The sequence below is a fragment of the Lactuca serriola genome, chromosome 1, assembly GCF_051521515.1.
Source record: "Lactuca serriola cultivar US96UC23 chromosome 1, Lser_US96UC23_V15, whole genome shotgun sequence".
NCBI lineage: Eukaryota > Viridiplantae > Streptophyta > Magnoliopsida > Asterales > Asteraceae > Lactuca > Lactuca serriola.
Genome location: NC_136408.1, coordinates 17,417,955 through 17,438,679, shown reverse-complemented (window position 1 = coordinate 17,438,679; position 20,725 = coordinate 17,417,955). Strand labels below are relative to the sequence as shown.

Sequence of the window (20,725 nt, the reverse complement as noted above, 5' to 3'; positions counted from 1 at the left end):
TGGAAAACATCGATCATCTCTCGGGACCGGCTCTCGAGCTCCTGATGAAGAAGAGGGAAAAAATTCTGAAAAAATATTTTCCGTAGGTCGTTGTTCGTTTGTTTGATTTTTAGTTAGTTTTTTTGTCTAGTTTTTTAAATTTTAGGTTTAATGTAAGTTTTATTTTAATTAATGAAATGCTTTTTATTTTTAATTAAATTTTATGTTTAGTATTAATTTAAAAATTATAAATCATAAAAAAAAAATTATAAAAAAAAAAGTAAGAAAATGGCTTCCTACCTATTGCTTGGGTTTTAGGTGAAGGAACGAAAAAAAAAAGATATGGCTTACAAAAAGAAAGCTTTCTCTTCCGTACCCTCTGTCTAACAAAATCCCCTGGGATGAGTGTTCTTAAATAGGCCCACTTCCCAATGCTTAAGGCCTAAGGGCATTTTGCGGGAACGGTCCACGTTCCTTACTAAGCGGCAGACACATCACGCCCAAACGAATTTTTGATCACTTTGCGATTAATGCTTTCATGTCTATGTTTCTATTTCACTTATACATATAAATATAACTAGTTTATAACCCGTGGGAACCACGGTTAGAAAATTAATTAAATTTTCTAAGTAAAAACTCAAACTATTAATTAATAATTTTAAATAACTTATTAATTAAAAGATATTTTTTAGTTATATATAAATTATAATCGTTGATTCAAATAAATACATAAAATATATCATCTTATAATTTGTATAAATTTTATTTTATTTTTATTCTAATATTATTAATTTAATATAATTAAAATGTGATTTAAATTTTGAAATTTGAAATTTGAATGAAGAATTAATAGATTGATAAGTGTCATATATTAATTACAAGTGTCAATAGATTGACAAGTGTCATGATATTTATTACAATGCCTAACATGGTGACACATGACAAAAAAACTACTCTTTTATTAGTATAGGAAGATATTATTTTGGATTATTTTCTTAAATAATACATTTTGTAAAATGGTTAGTTTAATAATTTTGTTCATGGGTTTTTGTACTGTTTCCGTCAAACAATCAGCCCATGAACAAGCCGCTAGAAAAGCCCACTACTGATCCGCAGTCGTCACTCTCGTCGCCGCTACCGTAATTCACACAAACCATTCCCGGTGGTTTTGCAGAATCTCGAAAATTATTCGTAACCTTTTTTTTTTTTTTTTAATTTATTCTATATAAGTTTCCCAACAAATCCGTGTCCGCGGAAGATCCTATGTTCTAGGTCTTGAAGATTTTTTGATGCAAATTCATCGCAAGGTAACGTTTATAGTCCTCATTTCCTCATTCACTTAAGTAATATCCATTAACATCAATCACTTAAGTACTTAAACCCTTACTTCTTTTGACTTTCCCCAATGTTTCAGGGTGTGTTGAATTAGATCAATAACCCATGCGAAGAAGTTATATATGTTCAGAGGTGTTTCATCATACATGTTTTGGATCTTGAAGATCGGAGGAACATAATTATAATTGATGTATCCAGGAATCGTTGGTTCATGAGTGATAACAACAGTACTTTCATCTTCCACAATTACTTATACAGTTCCTATAGTTTATTAGAATTAAAGTGGACAAAACCAATGGTTTTCGTCATCTCATATAGATGCTATCTGTATGCTTAATGTTTAGGTTACCTATTGTTGGTTGTTTGGTGTTGAGCAGGAGGAAATAAGGTATGACTCAACCATCGGTAATTTTAGCAACTGCTAGCTATGATCACACCATTAGGTTCTGGGAAGCCAAAAGCGGGCGCTGCTATCGAACAATTCAGTACCCAGAATCTGTAAGATCCCCAAATCCTATGTTTTACCATGCAATGGGAACTTGTCGTTATTTATTCTCAAGAACCTTGTTGTTTTGTACAGCAAGTTAATCGGCTGGAGATAACTCCAGATAAAAGGTACCTAGCTGCTGCAGGGAACCCACACATTCGACTTTTTGATGTCAACTCCACCAGCCCTCAGCCTGTATCTTTCTGTCTCTCTCTTGCTGACCACAGATACATATATTATGTATAGGTTGGGGCTAATGTGTTAGGGTTTATTTGTGATAATGATTGACAGGTGATGAGCTATGATTCACACACAAACAATGTAATGGCTGTGGGATTTCAGTGTGATGGAAAATGGATGTACTCGGGTTCTGAAGATGGAACTGTAAAGATCTGGGATTTGAGGTTAGTCTGCAAAAGACATAAATACCCTTGTTATCCTTCAGGTTGATGAGTGTTGTTTGAAATGGGATGAATATAGGGCACCAGGGTGTCAACGAGAATATGAAAGTCGAGCTGCTGTTAACACGGTGGTTTTGCATCCAAATCAGGTGTCTATGATTGTATTCTATTCCTTGTGAAAATTAGATTTATCTATAATTTGGTTTGTTGTTGGGAGTGCAGACTGAGCTGATATCTGGTGATCAAAATGGCAATATTCGTGTATGGGATTTGACTGCAAACTCTTGTAGCTGTGAGCTGGTATGATTTTGTTTTTAATTTTCAGCATATATATATATATATATATATATATATATATATATATATATATATATATATATATATATATATTGATTAAGGTGTGTATGGGTTTGAAGTTTGAAGTTTTGAACTGAACCCAGGTGCCAGAGGTTGATACAGCAGTGAGATCATTGACAGTGATGTGGGATGGAAGCTTGGTAGTTGCTGCAAACAACAAAGGAACTTGTTATGTCTGGAGGCTCTTACGTGGGACACAGGTAAATTCACTATTTATTCTCTTCATTTTTTGACTTAATCTCATGATCTGTGTTATTTACTGCAGACAATGACCAATTTTGAGCCACTTCACAAGCTACAGGCTCATGATGGTTATATCCTCAAATGTCTCCTATCACCCGAGTTTTGTGAACCTCAGAGGTTACATTTTTCATTCCTTTTGGCTTTTTTGTTGGGTTGGGTGGGATTTTGGACTGACTGATTGATTGTTGAAATAGGTATCTAGCAACTGCATCTTCTGATAGTACAGTCAAGATATGGAATGTAGATGGTTTTACTTTGGAGAAAACACTAGTTGGTATGTTTATATTAAATTTTACATGTCTTAAACAAACGTTGCATGAATATAAATATATGATACGTGTGTGTTTCAGGGCACCAACGATGGGTATGGGATTGCGTGTTTTCTGTAGATGGTGCTTATCTCATTACAGGTGTGTATATTTGATAAAATTTCAGGCTTTTTGATATAAGAGTAATTATTAGTTGTAACACGTCTTAATTGATGGTTTGTTTCAGCTTCGTCTGATACAACAGCAAGGCTTTGGTCAATGTCAACTGGTGAAGATATTAGAGTTTATCAGGGACATCATAAAGCCACTGTCTGCTGTGCTCTTCATGATGGTGCTGAAACCACTGCTACCTGATACACTCCATAATCACCAAAAAATACTTCCAATTTCAATTGCTTGTTTGAATTTAACTACTTGTATGCAATGCATTCTGTTTTACTCACAGATGGATCTCCACCATTATCATGTCTATATTGGGGTTCTCCGTTTTCTTTAGTTCCTTCAAATGGTTTTCGTGACAATTGTGGATGACAAGTGCACATAAATAGAAACCATTGTGACAATGGTTGACAGATATGCATAAATAACCATTGTTGAAAACATGTTGGTGTATATAGGGGTGTTAATCGGGTTCCGGATCAATCGGGTCGGGTTAGTTGGGTTTTTTAAACTAAAACTTCACCCGAAACCTGACCTTATTAAGCTACGGGTTAGTCGGGTTAGGGCCAATCGGGATTCGGGTTAAACCAAACAAATTAAGGGCAACAAGTGGTTTTTAAAGACAATTATCGAGTTTTTGGTTCTGTGTGCTCTATGGTATTCCATTTTAATGGTGTGTTTAACGTATAGATAATCATAATATGATATAGTTATTTTAAAAGAGTTTGGAGAACTACTTGATTCATGCATATCAAATAGGAAAAAAAAATTATTAATTCATTCTTACATGTATTGTTTTATTGGACAAGTGGACATTACAATTAAGATGATCTTTTAGGAGGATGATCTTCATTAAAGAAACAATAATAAAAGATGGATGATTTCTATTAAAGAAACTAAAAAAAAACTTTTTGCTTAGAAGAACAAACTTATCATGATACACTTGGTCCTTTTCTTTCGTTGTTATAATACCTTGTAAATATTAAAACTAATGCACCGTGTCCTTTTTTTTCATTGTTATCATACTTGTAAATATTAAGACGAATATGAAGAGAGTATGAAACTAATTGCTTTGGATACTCAATTTGTAGATTTTTAACAAAATTTAAGGACGAAAATCAAATATGAATGAAACTAAAAACAAATAAGATTAAAACATGGCAATGCATTGTCATTGTACATTACTTGCAGAAAGGTTTGCATGCAATATGATATAGACATGAGTTTCGCATGATTAATTAAATTTATGCGGTTTAATCGGGTTGACCCGAATCTGAAAGAATTATATAAATCTAACCCGAAACCCGATCCTAAATATATTTCAAGTTAGTCGGGTAATCGGATTAACCCGAATAATCCGATTTTGACTTTAGACCCTATTAAACCCGACCCTATGTATCTTATTCGGGTTAGGGTCGGGTTTGAGTATTTTTGACACCCCTAGGTGCATACGTTCTTTAAAAAAAAAAAAAACATTGTGAGGTAACCGTGTTTCTTGTTAAAATAACTAAAGAAACTGCATGTGTAATAAAGGCCAAAACTTGTTCATCATCATGTAAAATTCTTGTGATAACCTACCATTTATCCACAAAAAGATGTAAAGTAGAAAGTGAGAGTGAGTTTTGAGATTAGATGAAAAGCAATCTTTGTTTTTCTATGTATTAAAATGAAGAACGGACACGGGAATATATACAAGAAAAGTAAGTCCGATTACACTATATGTATCCACTAATTTAGTGATTTCAAATGAAAAACGGACTCCTATCTATCTATCTAAAATAAAATAAATACAAGAGATCTGTCTGTTGAAAGAAGCATTGATTATTATGATTAATCTTCATCGCTATCATAAACAAGTGCCTTTCGGCGATGTGATGATGATGTTGTAGCCTTTCGTGGAGGAGACGGAGACTCCAACTCCTCCTCATCTGAATCCATCTCCTTACGCTTCTGACGTCCTCCTCCTGAACCCTTGTGCTTATTAAACTGCTCAACAACAACAACATTTATCACATGATTCACAACAAACTCAGATTTTGGTCTTTTCAACAAATAACTTAGAGAATTCCGTCCATTTTGGAATGGAATCAATAACTCCAATTCCATTTGTAAGGAAGACTAATGATATGCATATACCTGAGGTTCTTCTTCTTCTTCATCATCATCATCATCATACTGTTGTGGCTCTTCACCTCTTATATGTTGAGGGGACCTCTCCTCCTCTTCGGTTTCATACTCGGATTCCTCCTCATAGTCATCAACCGGACGCCTTGATGACTTCATAGAAGATGCAGATGACTTGCGACCAATATCCTTATGCCCTTGAGACTGGTGAGTGAAAAGTAGTCACAGATAAAAGTACAAATTATTTATCACACAAGACATGCATGTAATATATACTAGTTTTTATGATTATGAGAAGGGGATTGTCCTGTGTAGTAGCTAGGGTACTTATACATCATACCCTTTTTGCATTGATGATCCGTTTCTCAGCTCGAGCTTCCATTTCCAGGTCTTCCTCAAAGCGGCGATGGGCGGATGGTCGAGATTCATAATAATCCGGTTCCTCCTCCTATGTATAAAATTTCAGTAAGTTGGAAAAATAATATCTATTAGAATTAAAAAAGACATGACATATTGATGAACAAGAATAGATTTTATAATTTAAACCTCATCAAGTGCATCCTCCAAGAAGCCAGGTGAAAGTTGACGCTCCCTACGCACACTGTGTGTGTATTTCCGGTTCACCTTTTCCTTCTTCCGGCTAAGTACTTCATTCGCCCTGATTGTTTGACTTTCAGCCTGGAATCAAATCATCAACCCATATTATACCTTATCAAATATAACAACATAATACCATTCTACTTCCAATTTTAACCCTAACTAAAAGTTAAAACCCCTTAATTTGGATGCAAAAAAAAAAAAAAAAAAAAAAAAGTATACATAATTGTAACGTACCTTCTCTTTTTGTTCCTTCTCCCTCTCAGGGTCAATGGCAGTGACACAGTTTTTAACTCTGAACACTTTTTTATGGCGTGAATCAACGAGTGCAGTCAATAATCTGTGAGATTTAGAGCTCAAGGATGAAGGCATAAATCTCATCTTTCTCAAAACTCTCCCCTGAGATTGGAGGATTCCCTGCATTTCATTTTTCCATACATTACAACACCCCCATATTCATACCAAATAACACAATACACAAAAAACTACCTCAACATCTTTTTAAATCGTAACTAATAGACACTATAGACATAGGCAAATGAAGGATCATATGGGGTATATGAAAGAGCTAAATGCCAGAAATAGGAACATATTTTATTTATTCTTGTGTATTACAGCATTGACTTTACAAACTTTTTTTTAGCAAGGTCCAAGTGATTCTTCAAAAGTTGCGACATTGGGCTTATGCTGCATTTGTTACATTGGACAGGAACAGACAAGACTGGACAAGCTCTGTAAGATATATTCAATGATGAGGATGGGGGCGTTCATGTCTTTTTCACAATGGGAGATCTATAGTCAAGAACTTCGTGAGGAAAGATTGATTCATATATATATGCATACCTTTTCATGTCGAAGAAAAAGATGAGCTTGATCATGCTGAGCATCTTGCACAGAAATGTCAAGAACTTCATTCCCAATCTGTAACTGTAAGCTGCCATCTGACCATCTAATAAACCGTGCATTGCTTTCATACTGCAAAAAACAGATATTCATAAGAAAAAAAGAAGAAGACCATAAACATGATAAACAGATTGCTTGGAACTCCAATCCAATATAAACTTACAGATTTTGTTCCATCAGGATTTCTCACAGCCCTGTAGCGAACAATATTGTTCTCCAAACGAATCCGTTTGGTGTGTCCAGACTCATCAGCAACGAATGCATCCTCTTCAACAAATGTCTTTGGATCAAATGGTTTAGGATCAATCCCCATAATGTTTGAAACTTTGATCATGTTCATCTGTAATCAGGAAACAAAGAAATTTAGGTGGTATATATTATATTGACTGCTGCATTATGGTTTAGGATCAATGCCCCTAACTCTACATCCTAACCCCTTAAATTACCTAATTTTTTTTTTCAATTTGGTCATTTTTATTGATTTATACCTATTCAACCAGTTAACCTGTTGATGTGGCATCCATGTGGCAGTGACATGGCGTCCATGTCTCCTTCAACAGGTTAACCGGTTGAATAGTTTAAAGCTTTAATAAAATTAAAATTAAAATAAGGAGTCCACAAGGACATCATGTCAAAGCCACATCAGCTAATAGGGACCCTATTCATCATCTACAAAAATGATTTTAAGTTTTATTATAACCTTTTCAGGATGTGAAGGAGGAGGTCGCAAAGGAATCCCTAGTTCCAATGGAGGTCCAACTGGTTTCTCTTTGGTTTTAATCTCAATGTTATCCTCTTCAGAATAATAGCGTCCCTCTTCATCAGCTAACATGTCTTCTGGCCTCAGATCGTTTTCATAACCTTCCTCTTCCATTGGAGATCTCTATGAAAAGAAAATCCGTTCAATTTCTTAAAGCCATACAATAACAAATGCACCATCATATAGATAGATTTATAATAAGGAATATAGGCATTATTGTTTTTAAGAATTGTTACAAACATTTGAATTGTCCTTGGGATGATTCTGAACAGCATTATATTCTTCTGCTTCTTCATCATCAGATTCCCCAAATACATCACGCAGTTCAGGTGCTGTATTTGATATGTGGGCTTCATCAGGTGACCTATGATATGAAGCAAAGCAGAGAGGTTGAATGTGAGGTAAAAAAAAAAAAAAAAAAAATCTTGGACATGTAGCATGATCAACTTCTTCAACCATTCTTCAGAGTGGAGCACATTACCTCGGACTTGTAGCATGATCAACTTCTTCATCTGCATTGCCAACATAATGATTCTCCTCAGATCTTTCCGACTCACTCTCCACTACATCCCTTATCCTACTTGTTACAACTCTTTGACTGTAATCTTCTCTTTGGTCACTCCTTGAGTCGTTTCCTTCACTTTCATCCCTCTGGTCTCCCAAATCTACTTCTTGTGAGTTATGATCTCTTTCACCCTCACTCTCAATCTGATCATCATTTATCTGATGCAGTTCACCATCATTGCCTAAATCTGCTTCCCCTTGGCCTTCTACCACGTCTTCAGCTTCAGGTTTCAGCCCAATGTCCCCTTCATCCTGAACAAAGAATTCAACCACATGTAAACATCAATGATGTAAGATAAGGTTTACAACTTTATTGTACTCGTGATATTTCTAATAAAGTTTGATGTGGTTTAAGAATTCTCTCAAATTTGATAAAAATCAATGTGCAACTACGAAAAGCATATCTCTGATTCTCAAAAGTCAAAATTTCCTAGTTACAGTATTCCCTTAAACAATCAACAGTAACCTCATTCTACCGCCACACTCCTTCAATTCCCTAATCTCAAACATACATGTACATATTGTAGAGAAGGCACCCGGCGAACAAATTCAACTTCCCTATATCAATTAGGATCTAAACACATTCAATGTGATCATTATGAAGATACAATGCCGAACAAATATAAGCTTGTTTCCATCAAAATTAACCAATTATTCAACAAGAAAACTAGGAGAGATAGGTCGTACAGATGCGTAATCGGGCTGACGATTAGATTCGTGCTCTGATTCAACTTCTTCTTCTTCTTCCTCTTCCTCCGATTGATCACCGAACAAATTTTGCATCAGATGCCTTTTGTCGTCGGCAACCATTTTTCTCCGTTCGAGAATCGCCGAGGTATGTGTATTCTGTATACGTATAATTTTACAGCTGAAGAGACATGACACGCAGCACCACGCATTTTTTAACCCAAAATCTAATGTAGCAACTAGCAACTAGCAACTAGCAACCGTTTAGGATGTCACGTGAGACGCACGTTACGAGATATCGATCACAAATTCTTGGTTTTATTTTCAATTAGATTTAAAAAGCTTTTGAAATTCATTGGGATTCGTATTTAAAAAAAAAATCTACTTTGCTTTAGATTTTTGTTGGTATGGACAACTTGAAGTGATGTTATGACAAGAAACAACAAGAAGAGATGGTGGTATTCATGGTGTTATACTCTTATAACATCATGTTAAGAGGAGAGAGATAGAGAGAGAATTTGGACAACTAATAGAAAATCACGTTGCATCTAGTCATGTCCACAACAAGAAGCAATACAACTAGATACAACAAGAAGTGGGGGGGGGGGGGGGGGGGGGGTGTTGATGCTTCTTAACGGCAGCGTTAGAATGTTCCACCTCAACAAAAATGAGATGCAACATGACCCATACCTTATACTCTTAGGGAGTCTAAGGGGGTGTTTGGATTAGCTTATTACTTATTACTTATTAGCTTATTTGTGGTGGGAATAAGCAATAAACAATAACCATGAGAAGAGATGCTTATTTAAATTAACTTATTTAGCTTAATAAGTTAGATTTTATCCAAACACTCAAAGTTAGCTTATTGTGGGAATAAGCAATAAACACCTCTTTTTATCCTATCCAAACCCCCTAAGGTGCTGTTTGATTTTTTGAAGCTAAAATGTCTGCAGTTTGCAGACCATATCTGTAAGTCTCTGCAGCAGAAGAGGTGGACCAGACGTCTGCAGTCTGCAATAAGAACATTGTTTATTTTTTAACGTCTACAGGCTACTGAATAAACTGAATTTTAAATAAACTGATTTTACATATGATGTTTTCTTTGACAATTATATACATAAATAACAACATATTGTCGATTGCAATCTAACCAAATTATCATTTAACGAGATAATTTTTTTAAATTAAATGACCAGTGTAATCTAATCAAAATTTCATATATATAAAAAAATCATCAAAAACTCCATATAATAACGTTAAGCACCATCATCAAACACATATTTCACCCATTCAAATTTCTGTCGATAAGAAGACTATAACCAACTCCAGTGAGATCATGTATCATTGTTACTGTGAAGTGAAGAGTGAAGTATACGTTCAAAATACATCATGGCTATATATATATATATATATATATATATATATATATATATATATATATAAACACAAGAATTGTGAATTACAAAATCAATGTGAAATCATATAATTGATCATCTGAAATCAATCAATTACATATGTGATAATAGTTAATTAAATAAAAAATGAAATCATTTGAAAAATCCAATCATCTACTTGCCAAGAAATAACGTCATCGCTTCATAGAGAAAAAAATGGGATTTTAGTTAAATCAATCGGCAACCTAGTTGACCTCCAATTGTACCAGTACATGATCTCAATTACACCAATCCGTGTTCCATATTCGATCAATTCTCCATCCCAATTGAATTAGACACAAAATCGGGAACGACACATATTCAACAAAAAATAACAGCACAATAAAACAAACCCTAGAAAAAGTAGTCGAGGAAGAAGGGGGTTACCTGGCATCGGCGGAAGAATGCAGCGGGAAGAGGGTGATGTCAGAATAGCGGACGACTTCTAGACGACGAAGACGGTTGTTGACGACGACCAGGACGACGCCGACAAAGAGAAGCGGAAGATGAACGATGAAGGAGGGAGTCGTTGAATGGTGGAAGAAGGAATTACGGAGGCGTCGCGTTGAGAGAAACAGATGCACATTTTTTTCCAAGTTATGAATAAAAGTGTGCCTGCCTTAGAAGACTTAAGGCCAAGTTTGTGCCATGGAGACCCCGTGCAGACGTTTTCATGTCTGTGGACTTCTAAAAAACAAACATAATGCAACCCTCTATGTTTGCACGTGATCTGTGCGACGCAGACAAAAGAGGTCACGCAGACCTGCAGAGAAAAAACAAACAACTCCTAAGATGTTGTTTGTTTTTTCGAAGTGAAATTTTATGAAGTCTGCGGATGACATACATGAAAGGGTATTTATTACATTAAATGCATAACATGTCAGGAAGGGTGTCTTGTTTTTGTCAAGCTTTAGGGAGTCTAAGATACTGTTTGTTTTTTCGAAGCGAAATTTCAGTTTACTGTTTGTTTTTTCTATTTGACATCCATGGCATACACCCTTCCTGATGGTGTCTTGCCGAACAATATGACCCCAAACGATATTTTACTGTTGATGAGAGAGGAGAGAGAAGGCAATGGTTGAAAGTTTTTCATTGGTTTATTATTATCTTTTTTTCAATCTCAAACCATTTAATGTAATCCTGACTCGTCCCACCTAAATGACATGTTATGCATTTAATGTAACATAAATGACGTGATAACATGATATATTGTAACGATTCAAAAATGACAACAAATTTAAACTTTTCAAAACAACTCATTTACTAAAAGAAGTGTTTACAAAACCATTGTTTCCAAAATATTATTTAAAATCAGAGTCTCCCAAGATCCAATCAGTCGTAAAACCAAGGATGTGTACGGTCACGCATTCGTCTTGCCACAATCATCTGAAGTGCTTGAAACAATAAACTGAAATTGTAAGCACGAAGCTTAGTGAGTTCCCCAATAATACAACCACACAAACAGATAAAAAATACAATCAAACATGTCGGGTCTAATCAACCATCGGGTTGGAATACCCTAGGCCCAGTCAACCTTTGGGTCCAGTTATCCTCGGGATGGAATACCCCAGGTTGGAATGCCAATATACAATGGGTCCAGTCAACCATCGGGTTGGAATACCCCAGGCCCAATCAACCTTCGGGTCCAGTCATCTCTCGGGATGGAATACCCAAGGTTGGAATGCCAATATACAACGGGTCTAGTCAACCATCAGATTGGAATACCCTAGGCCCAGTCAACCTACAAGTCCAGTCATCATCGGGATGGAATACTCCAGGTTGGAATGCCAATATACAACGGGTCTAGTCATCCTCGGGATGGAATACTCTCGGGCCTAATCAACCATCGGTTTGGAATGCCCACGGTCTGTTGGCTCACACACATAACAGTAAAGCCTCAACCGCCAACCAAAATATGTGCACATATAACAGATAGACATATAACCGGCCAATAAACTATCAGACAGATCGACATATCACTACTGCATACTCACATCCTCACTACAGCATAACGACATTCTATCACAAAGTAGGATATCAAATCCAATGGGTCAGCCTTGGTGCCTTCGACCCATAAGTATAGTGAGGAAAATCACCTCTCGATCTTATTAATAACTGATGAGGTCTTGACTCTGAATCTCAGCTCTAACCGTCACCTATCTATCCAAATGACCAATTCTCAAACACAATCCAAAAATATCCAAAATACCCCTATGTCAAACTTGGTCAAAATCAGGTAAAAGTCAAAATTCCAAAAAGTCAACTAAGTCAACCCAACTGAGTACGCTTGTACGCCCAACGTATTCGGCTGGCTACCAACCCAACTCATTAAGAGCTTAATCCTTAAGCTCTTAAGCCCATTTTCCATATCCATGCTCGAAATGATGTCCTTGACCAAAAAGTTTCCAACTTTATGCTGGCCATTAAGTGCTTAATGTCCAAAACCCTATGTTCTTAACCCATTAAGACCATCTAACACATGCATGGGTTACATACAACACTCAAGATCATATTTTTATGGTTCATAATAGCTCCATAATGGACAGGAGTGAGCAAAAACCAATCCGATAAAAGAAAAACCGCAATAAACCGCAACCGAAAAATCGAAACCGATGCAAAAACCGATGGTGCATATTTATTTTTTTTGAAAAACCGAATTTATTGGTGCAGAGCAGTTTTTATCTAGAAACCGGACCACCAAAACCAAACCGCACCGCAAGCTTGTTAACAATAACATAAATCACTAATTTATATTATACACTTATACATACTTTTTTAAAAACTAATAAATTCTAATTTACACATATATTATATATTGAACTTGACGGTAATTAGTAATTAGGTATTAGGGTTAATATGTGAGTTTGTCACTTTGTGTTTGTGAGTTAATGATTATGTGTAAAGTGTAAACACTATGTGGGCTACAACTTGCAAGCTTGTAACTTCTAAGCACAAATTGAATAAAAAAATGAGCTTGAGAATATGGCTTACAAAAGAAATGATCAAGTAAACAACATAAAAAACTCAAAATTACAGCATCTAAATGTGAGGAAACGAAACGACAACATGTTATACAATCATAAATCTTCACATGAACACCACAGTTAAAAAAAATCGTATCAGTGGACATAAAAAATTGCACCATATGTTTGACACGATTTAAAACCGACACCAAACCGGTACAAAACCGAAAACCGCACTAAAAAACCGCAAAAACAAACCATTGAAAAACCGCACCCAACGGTTTCTAGAATACAAAAACCACACCTTGCGGCTTGCAGTTCAGTTTGGCCTTAAAACGCACCAAACCGCACCATGCTCACCCCTAATAATGCATAAAGTTTCCAACTTTATCCATTAGAATGGTCCCAATAAAGTTTCAACTTAATTCATTAAGTCCAAGTCTCTAATCTTCAGATCTGAATCAAAATGATGTTTAAATGGATAAAGTTTCAAACTTTATCCATAACAAGGTCACAAACTTTCAAGATCTAAACTTTTATGCATTTAAAGTGACTAAAAGCTCATAACACTCAAAAACTAGATAAATCTAATAATATAATCTTCAAGATTCAAACTTTATGTAACGACCCGTTCCCGGTATGATGATTCCTTGGTATTTATTTTGAAGTTTTGTAAAGGGACTCGGCGAGTTCATAGCCTGACTCGCCGAGTAGGGACGGGATTTCGAGCACGTGTTAGTTGGCGACTCGGCGAGTCCATATTCTGGACTCGGCGAGTCTGTCCGTCTGGGAGAAACCCTAAATCCCCGGGTTGCCCACTATTTAAGCCACCTTATAGCACCCAATCTCGCCTCCTTCACCCTCTTAAGCTGTGAGAAAACCCTAATTCATTCTTGAGTGTTTTAAGTGATCTTGTGTGCATTTTGTGAAGGATTGAAGAAAGAGAAGAAGAAAGGAGCAAGGAGAAGAATTGTAGAGCGAAGATTCAAGGGAAAGCAAGAGTTCTTTGAGGTATTCTTCGGATTTCCTTCCCTTTTATGCTTTAAAATCCCCTTTAGATCTAGTTGATGCTTTTCTCAAGCCTTATGTTGATATGGAAGCCATTTTATGTCGAGATATCCTTAGATCTGTTCATTTAGGGGTTGTAGAGCCCAGATCTATTGTCTTTATGGAGCCATTGTGCATCATAACCCTAGATCTACCCTTTTAAGTGCCTTTTTAGCCTTTATTCCCTTGTTCATGTGTTTGTACACGTAAAGTTGGAAACTTTACGTGGTAAATCAGCTTATTGGACCCAGATCTATCATTTGTATGTATTGGATTCGAGCAGAATCGAGTGTAGAATAGTTGCATGGCGGTGACTCGGCGAGTCGGAAAAACGACTCGGCGAGTCGAGTCGCGAGTCCCCGATTTCTTCCTTTTGAGCGATATCGAGTGGGCCCAGTGAGTTGTGGAGTGGACTCAGCGAGTTCGAGGGTAGACTCAGTAATGGAGGGACTCGGCGAGTTGTTCATACAACTCGGCGAGTCCAAGGCAATCTTCTTAAGCTCAAGAACAACTCGTCGAGTTGTTCATATGACTCGGCGAGTCGGATGAAGATTGTCTGAGTTCTTGGATCGAATGAGTACTCGTCGAGTCGATGCCATACTCGACGAGTAGCAACGAGTAAGGTCGAGGAATGAGAACAAGGACTCGGCGAGTTGGCGGCCCAACTCGGCGAGTCAGGTCAACTGTGGGTTGACTTTGTCCGAAGGTTGACTTTGACCAAGGGTAAAAGAATCATTTTACCCAGTGCAGTGTTTAGTATTTGATTGAGTGTGTTTATGGACTTGTAGCCGGGGAGATACCGGAGCAGCAGCAGTTAGCCCTCAGAGCTATTCACTCAGCAGCCAGTTCACGAGGTGAGTTTCCCTTCAGTAGGAACGGGTCTACGGCCACAATGCCGTCCCGTGTAATTATCAGTAGTTCCGGTCTTTAATTTGATGTAGTAGCTAGCTGGCTTGACGTCTTTGTGATTCAAGCATATTTGTGTTATGTGTTCCGGACTTCGGTCTGATGCAGTATGCAGTATGGGTGAATATAATAGTTGTTATGTGATATGCTATGTCATGATCAGTCAGTTCCGGACTTCGGTCCGATGCAGTTAGTTCCGGACTTCGGTCCGATGCAGTCAGTTCCGGGCTTCGGTCCGATGCAGTTAGTTCTGGATTTCGGTCCGATGCAGTTAGTTCCGGACTTCGGTCCGATGCAGTTAGTTCCGGACTCTGGTCCGATGCAGGGGACAAGGTCCCAGTCAGTTCCGGACTTCGGTCCGATGCAGCTAGTTCCAGACTTCGGTCTGATGCAGTGGGCAAGGCCCAGTATGTGCTTTATATGTATTGTATGGTATGTGGTAGTTTGGGGGAGCTCACTAAGCTTCGTGCTTACAGTTTTAGTTTTGGTTTCAGGTATTTCCGCTAGCAGAGGGAAGAGCTCGGGATGATGGCATCGCACACACCACGGCTTCAGCTTTTATCTTGGGAATTGATTTAGTTTTTGATTTTTATATGTCATGGATATGATACAGTTTTCTTTCCGCACAGTGTTTTATTATTATGTTGAGATACATCATGTGTGGTTTTATGATATGACACTCAGATTACGGTTTTTGGTTATGTTGAAAAACGAAATTTTTGGGTTGTATTTTTGGGTCGTTTCACTTTATACCTCTAGAAGAAAGATCAGTGAACAAAGTATGGATCTACAAGCTCCAATGCAACCAACATTTCTTCCATGAGTTCCTTCTTCTCCAAGGTGCACCAAGAACACTCCAAAACACTTAAAAACACCTTTTTTTCTCACAATGCTCAATATAGGGTTAGGGTTTCAAGAGAGGGTGTTGGAGAGGTAGAGGCTGAGAATGGAGTGGGTTTGGGGAAGTTAAGGAGCTTAAATAGGGCTCAAACCACGAAAATAGGGTTTGGGCGTAAATTGAGCATGCACGACTAGGGATGCCCTAGTATGCCCAATGTACATGTTGAGTACACCCAACGTAATAGGGTTTGGGCGTAAAATTTTTAGTTAAATTTTGAACTAAAAATTACTATGTTTGCTTAATCATAATTGGTACTCATGGATTATGGATAAAACTGCTTAATTGTTGTTATCAAATGATATTATAAACAATTATTGTGTTTGATTAATCATTATTGGTACTCATGGATGGAACTGCTTAATTGTTGTTAATCATTGTTGATTAATCATTATTAGTTTTCTTATTTTGTTGTTATCAGATGATATTATAAACTTTCAAATATTTGAAACAACATACAAATGTCAAATTTTGTTGTTTTCATTTTGTTACACAAGACATGACAAAATATGAAGGTCTTGTACTATGTTTGATTTGAAGATGTGATCAACCACATATAAACATACAATTTTAAGTTATTTTTTGATATCATGAAATCCCGAAGGAATGAAATGATTTAGTTCATTATAAGTATACAAAATTGTTTGTTTTGTCCCATTATGAGATGAGAAAAAGTATAATACAATATTTTCCAATAAGCTTTCTCAAGGGCTTGGTTGTAGTACATTTAAAGTATACCATATATTTTGTCACATTTTAAAAAATCATGAAACGTAATGAAAGAATTGCTAATAAGACATCGATTAAAAATGTTTCTCTCGCACGATGAGCATGTAATAGATTTCAAAATGGTTTAAATCATAAAAGGAAGCGCCTATCAATATACCCAAACTTGGTTGTTTTCGAAGTCTTCAGGCTCAATTAAACCATCTTTGAAAATTTGTCTAGGATACCACAAAACATTTCCACCATAATACAATGATGAAATTTGTGAAAATAGAGTGGATATACATCCACAACTTTTCCCTTATGGTCTTGTTTGTTATATAAGACATAGCAATATATAGCAAGTTATATTAAGTTTGGTATGTATTGGAGTGAGATTGAAAATGATGTCGATTGGAAAACACTTAATTGTTTTGTTCTACAAAAATGATGAAACGATGACTCACTACGAATATTTCGTTTGTGACTTCCCTTGTCATCCTCACATCATAGACACATCAATAAAAAGTGTTCGGTCCATTCCAACATCCTCCATCCAGGTCAATCATGTCACATGTAACAAATATATGCAACTCAAAATGTTATGAACCAATGTGAAAGCATTTTGTAACATAAATCAAACATCCTCACTTCTACATCCTCCATCCAGGTCAATCATGTCCCATGTAACAAATATATGGGTTCACGGGTTGACCGAGTTGATGTTTCCAACCCACCAACCCGTGACCTGAATAATTATGTGTCATGTACGGGTTGATGCATTCTGACCCGCCAACCCAAACCCAATACGATTGTCACCCCTACATTCATCCTTTATTTCTTTTTCATTTTTTGTAATTGTAAAGTTCTAATGGGTACGGTAAAAACCACGTATTTGTTCTCGTTTTATCCACTCAAGAAACTTGCCACGCTATGAAAATCGAATGAATAATGGAGAAGAAACTCAAGAAAAGAATCAGGAAACAACTCAAAAATCGAAGGAAGTACAAGGAAGAAATCATCAAGATTGAAGTTATTGAGCATAAAATAGCTAGATCATGTTGTCATCTTCTCACTCTTCTTTGTCTTTATGTATCTCTAACTTTTTAGTGATAGGAAGATGGAATTCATTTTTCATGTTGTAAATTTATAGTTACATCATTTTTGGTAGGATCTTAAAATCTTGATCAAATCTTACGATTATGATTTTGCAAAACCCAAAACCAAACCTACATATGACAACGATCTTGACAACCTTGCGTAAAACCACTTACAAACCAGATTGTAAATGATTTTTTTTCTTGAACATGTTATGTTATTTTTTGAAAATAAAAAAGATCTTTCTGTAATAATACTAAACTATAGGGTCTATTTACGTTGTTACAGTCGACCTACCAAGATGATTTAGAGGACGTTTGAAATTTCATTTAAAACAACTTATTGATTTTTTGAAAAGTCAATAAGTCAAAAGGTGTTTGACAATATGAAAAATAATTTTAAACTATTTTTTCATTAATCCTTTAAAAATAAGATTTCAATAAGCTAGAATTTATAATTTTTCAAAACTCCTTAAAAATTTTAGATCGTAAAATATAAATATCTCTTAAAACATATATAAACTAACACAAACATTTAAAAAAAACAATTTGATAACACTTAAAAACTAATCCAAAATCATTTTAAGAACGCTTTTTTAACTTATTGACTTCTTAAAAAGTGAATAAGTTAAAAAAAAAAGTTTGTGTATAAAAAAAAAACATTTTAAAACAACTTTTTGTTTTAGTCTTTAGAAATGAGATTTTAAGAAGTTATAGTTTCTTACTTTTTGAAACAAATTATGATTTGTTATGTTTACAAAATAAATAAAAGACAAAATTAAGAGGATATTTGGCAAAAAAAAACGTATTACTTATTAATTTATTGTTAGAAGAAATTAATTTATGATAAAAATGACTTATTAGCGGTTTGCCACCCCTATAAGCTATTTTTATCCAAATACATTTTAGTTTTTGGTGGTGAGAAACTCCTAATAATTTAATAAATTGTTTTGCCAAACACACCTAAACCAAACCTTTTTTAACTTATTATTTATTGCTTTATACAACTATAAAAACTAATCCAAAAATTTGTAAAAACTTATTTTTCAACACAATAAATCTATTTAAAAATAATATTTTTTTTCTTCGAAATAAAATCCCAAACAACATCTAAAAGAATCCATTTTTCTAGACACCATAAATCCTTTTGCTAAAAGCCCAAAAATTGTCCAAAAATAAATACTAAACACCCTTTATATTGTATTGTGAAGTGTGAGGCGACAAAATTCAGGGAAGACCGAACCGAAGACAATCAGAGATCGTGAGAAGAAAACAGATCTAATTCTACAACGATGTCGTCCGGCAATGATCCTCGGCAGCCGTCATCGGCGAAGCCTTACAAGCCTCAAGCGGTTCATCCTGATAATTTGCCCATTGATTACTCTGGTTTCATCGCCATCATCTTCGGCGTCGCTGGCGTTATGTTCCGGGTTAGTTTTTTAATGCACTTTAGATGAAAACATGTTGCAAGCTTGTATGTATACGTGTTGAATTGTTGTTGTACGTATTGTATGAGTTCCAAATACAGGTGAGTTGAGATCTGGAAAAGTAATTCAGTAAATTAAAGAATCTAATTTACCATCTGGAACATTTATACGATCGTTTGATTGGTTGTTAGAGAATCGGGCTGCTGTAACCTGATAGTATATGGTTAATTCTATACATATTAGGTTATTACGAATGGCGCACCAAAGCAAAATATTAGGGCACAATAAGAAAGTATAGGATTTTGTTTATGGTGACAGAGTTTGTGCAACCTGATGGATTATTATCTAAGACTATTACTCATTTACTTGTGGGTTTTATAGAAGTTGATTCATAGGCTGATGGATGATGTTAATTTGCATGTATGTATATGTATGTTTGCAGTACAAGCTTGGTTCATGGCTTGCTCTCATATTCTGTGCTCAGTCTCTTGCTAACATGAAGAATATAGAGACTGATTTAAAGCAGATCTCCACAGGATTTATGTAAGTCCATTATATGCTATCTTCATCACTGAGTTGCAATCTGCTCTGTTGCAGCATGGCATATATAAAGTTTGATATTGTTGGTGTTGTTTAATAGGTTTGCTGTTATGGGAATGGTGACAAATTACTTAAGCCCTGCTCGACCAGGAGTGAAGACGACTTGAGATCTTGACTCACTTTAGTTTACAGTTTATACCCAGTGATTCAAAAGTTTTCTTTGGAATGCTCTTTTCTGTGATGTAATCCCATAGTCACTGTTCTGAACTTAGGTAGTGAACTATTATCCCATGTTTTTGTTTGTATTAAAACTGAAATTTATTATGCTTTCTTTCTTTTCCTTACACACACACACACACTAGTCTAGAAGAATAAATGGTGTTTTATATAGGGGTGTTCAATGAATGCCTCCCTCAATGCCATTTTATCAATATATTTACTTAGGGGGTGTTTGGATAGGAAAAAAAATAGGTGCTTATTGCTTATTCCCACAATAAGCTAATTTAAGTGTTTGGATAAAATTCAGTTTATTAGGCTAAATAAGCTAATTTTAATAAGTATCCATCCCCATGCTTATTGCTTATTCCCACCACAAATAAGCTATAAGCAATAAGCTAAAAATCTAATCCAAACACCCCCTTAAGATGATCTGATTTTCTTTTGTTGTATCTAAAAAGCAAGGTCAAGTAGATACCATACAATTTTAAAACGTTAGTTAAAATTGAAACAGGCAAATCATAAATTTTGTTATCACATTATTAATTACCTAAAATTTTGGAAAAGAAAACGATACAACAGCTTTGATGGATTTCAAAAGAAAGATCAGCTGAAAAGTCTTTATATT

General features: G+C 35.6%; 3 protein-coding genes across 3 annotated transcripts; 2 read left to right on the top strand and 1 right to left on the bottom strand.

The window, feature by feature from the left end:
• Window positions 1-1,110: 1,110 nt before the first annotated feature.
• Window positions 1,111-3,577, top strand: LOC145060201 (target of rapamycin complex subunit LST8-1). The gene is made up of 12 exons (XM_079007929.1): window positions 1,111-1,286; window positions 1,394-1,541; window positions 1,692-1,812; window positions 1,895-1,996; window positions 2,093-2,205; window positions 2,282-2,351; window positions 2,425-2,502; window positions 2,643-2,759; window positions 2,825-2,919; window positions 2,997-3,076; window positions 3,153-3,212; window positions 3,298-3,577. Exons 3-12 carry the CDS (start codon window positions 1,705-1,707, stop codon window positions 3,423-3,425), a joined length of 951 nt encoding a protein of 316 aa, XP_078864055.1. The 5' UTR covers window positions 1,111-1,286; window positions 1,394-1,541; window positions 1,692-1,704; the 3' UTR covers window positions 3,426-3,577.
• A 1,281-nt stretch (window positions 3,578-4,858) lies between these two features.
• LOC145060141 (protein LEO1 homolog) lies at window positions 4,859-9,075 on the bottom strand. The gene is made up of 11 exons (XM_079007879.1): window positions 8,866-9,075; window positions 8,096-8,430; window positions 7,855-7,978; window positions 7,555-7,737; window positions 7,018-7,194; window positions 6,795-6,926; window positions 6,189-6,368; window positions 5,901-6,032; window positions 5,695-5,802; window positions 5,367-5,558; window positions 4,859-5,216 (listed from the first exon to the last, which is right to left on the bottom strand). The coding sequence occupies exons 1-11, from the start codon at window positions 8,986-8,988 to the stop codon at window positions 5,061-5,063; spliced, it is 1,842 nt and encodes a 613-aa protein (XP_078864005.1). The 5' UTR covers window positions 8,989-9,075; the 3' UTR covers window positions 4,859-5,060.
• A 10,032-nt stretch (window positions 9,076-19,107) lies between these two features.
• Window positions 19,108-20,205, top strand: LOC145060069 (asterix-like protein). The gene is made up of 3 exons (XM_079007819.1): window positions 19,108-19,344; window positions 19,784-19,884; window positions 19,982-20,205. The coding sequence occupies exons 1-3, from the start codon at window positions 19,207-19,209 to the stop codon at window positions 20,046-20,048; spliced, it is 306 nt and encodes a 101-aa protein (XP_078863945.1). The 5' UTR covers window positions 19,108-19,206; the 3' UTR covers window positions 20,049-20,205.
• Window positions 20,206-20,725: the final 520 nt, after the last annotated feature.

Coding starts and splice junctions, on each gene's coding strand:
- LOC145060201 (XM_079007929.1), top strand. CDS start 1,705: ATGACTCAACCATCGGTAATTTTAGCAACTGCTAGCTATGATCACACC. Junction 2,352..2,424: donor TGGTTTTGCATCCAAATCAG/GTGTCTATGATT, acceptor TTGGGAGTGCAG/ACTGAGCTGATATCTGGTGA. Junction 2,760..2,824: donor GGCTCTTACGTGGGACACAG/GTAAATTCACTA, acceptor TATTTACTGCAG/ACAATGACCAATTTTGAGCC.
- LOC145060141 (XM_079007879.1), bottom strand. CDS start 8,988: ATGGTTGCCGACGACAAAAGGCATCTGATGCAAAATTTGTTCGGTGAT. Junction 7,979..8,095: donor GATCATGCTACAAGTCCGAG/GTAATGTGCTCC, acceptor TTCATATCATAG/GTCACCTGATGAAGCCCACA. Junction 5,559..5,694: donor GGATCATCAATGCAAAAAGG/GTATGATGTATA, acceptor TTCACTCACCAG/TCTCAAGGGCATAAGGATAT.
- LOC145060069 (XM_079007819.1), top strand. CDS start 19,207: ATGTCGTCCGGCAATGATCCTCGGCAGCCGTCATCGGCGAAGCCTTAC. Junction 19,345..19,783: donor TCGCTGGCGTTATGTTCCGG/GTTAGTTTTTTA, acceptor GTATGTTTGCAG/TACAAGCTTGGTTCATGGCT. Junction 19,885..19,981: donor CAGATCTCCACAGGATTTAT/GTAAGTCCATTA, acceptor GTTGTTTAATAG/GTTTGCTGTTATGGGAATGG.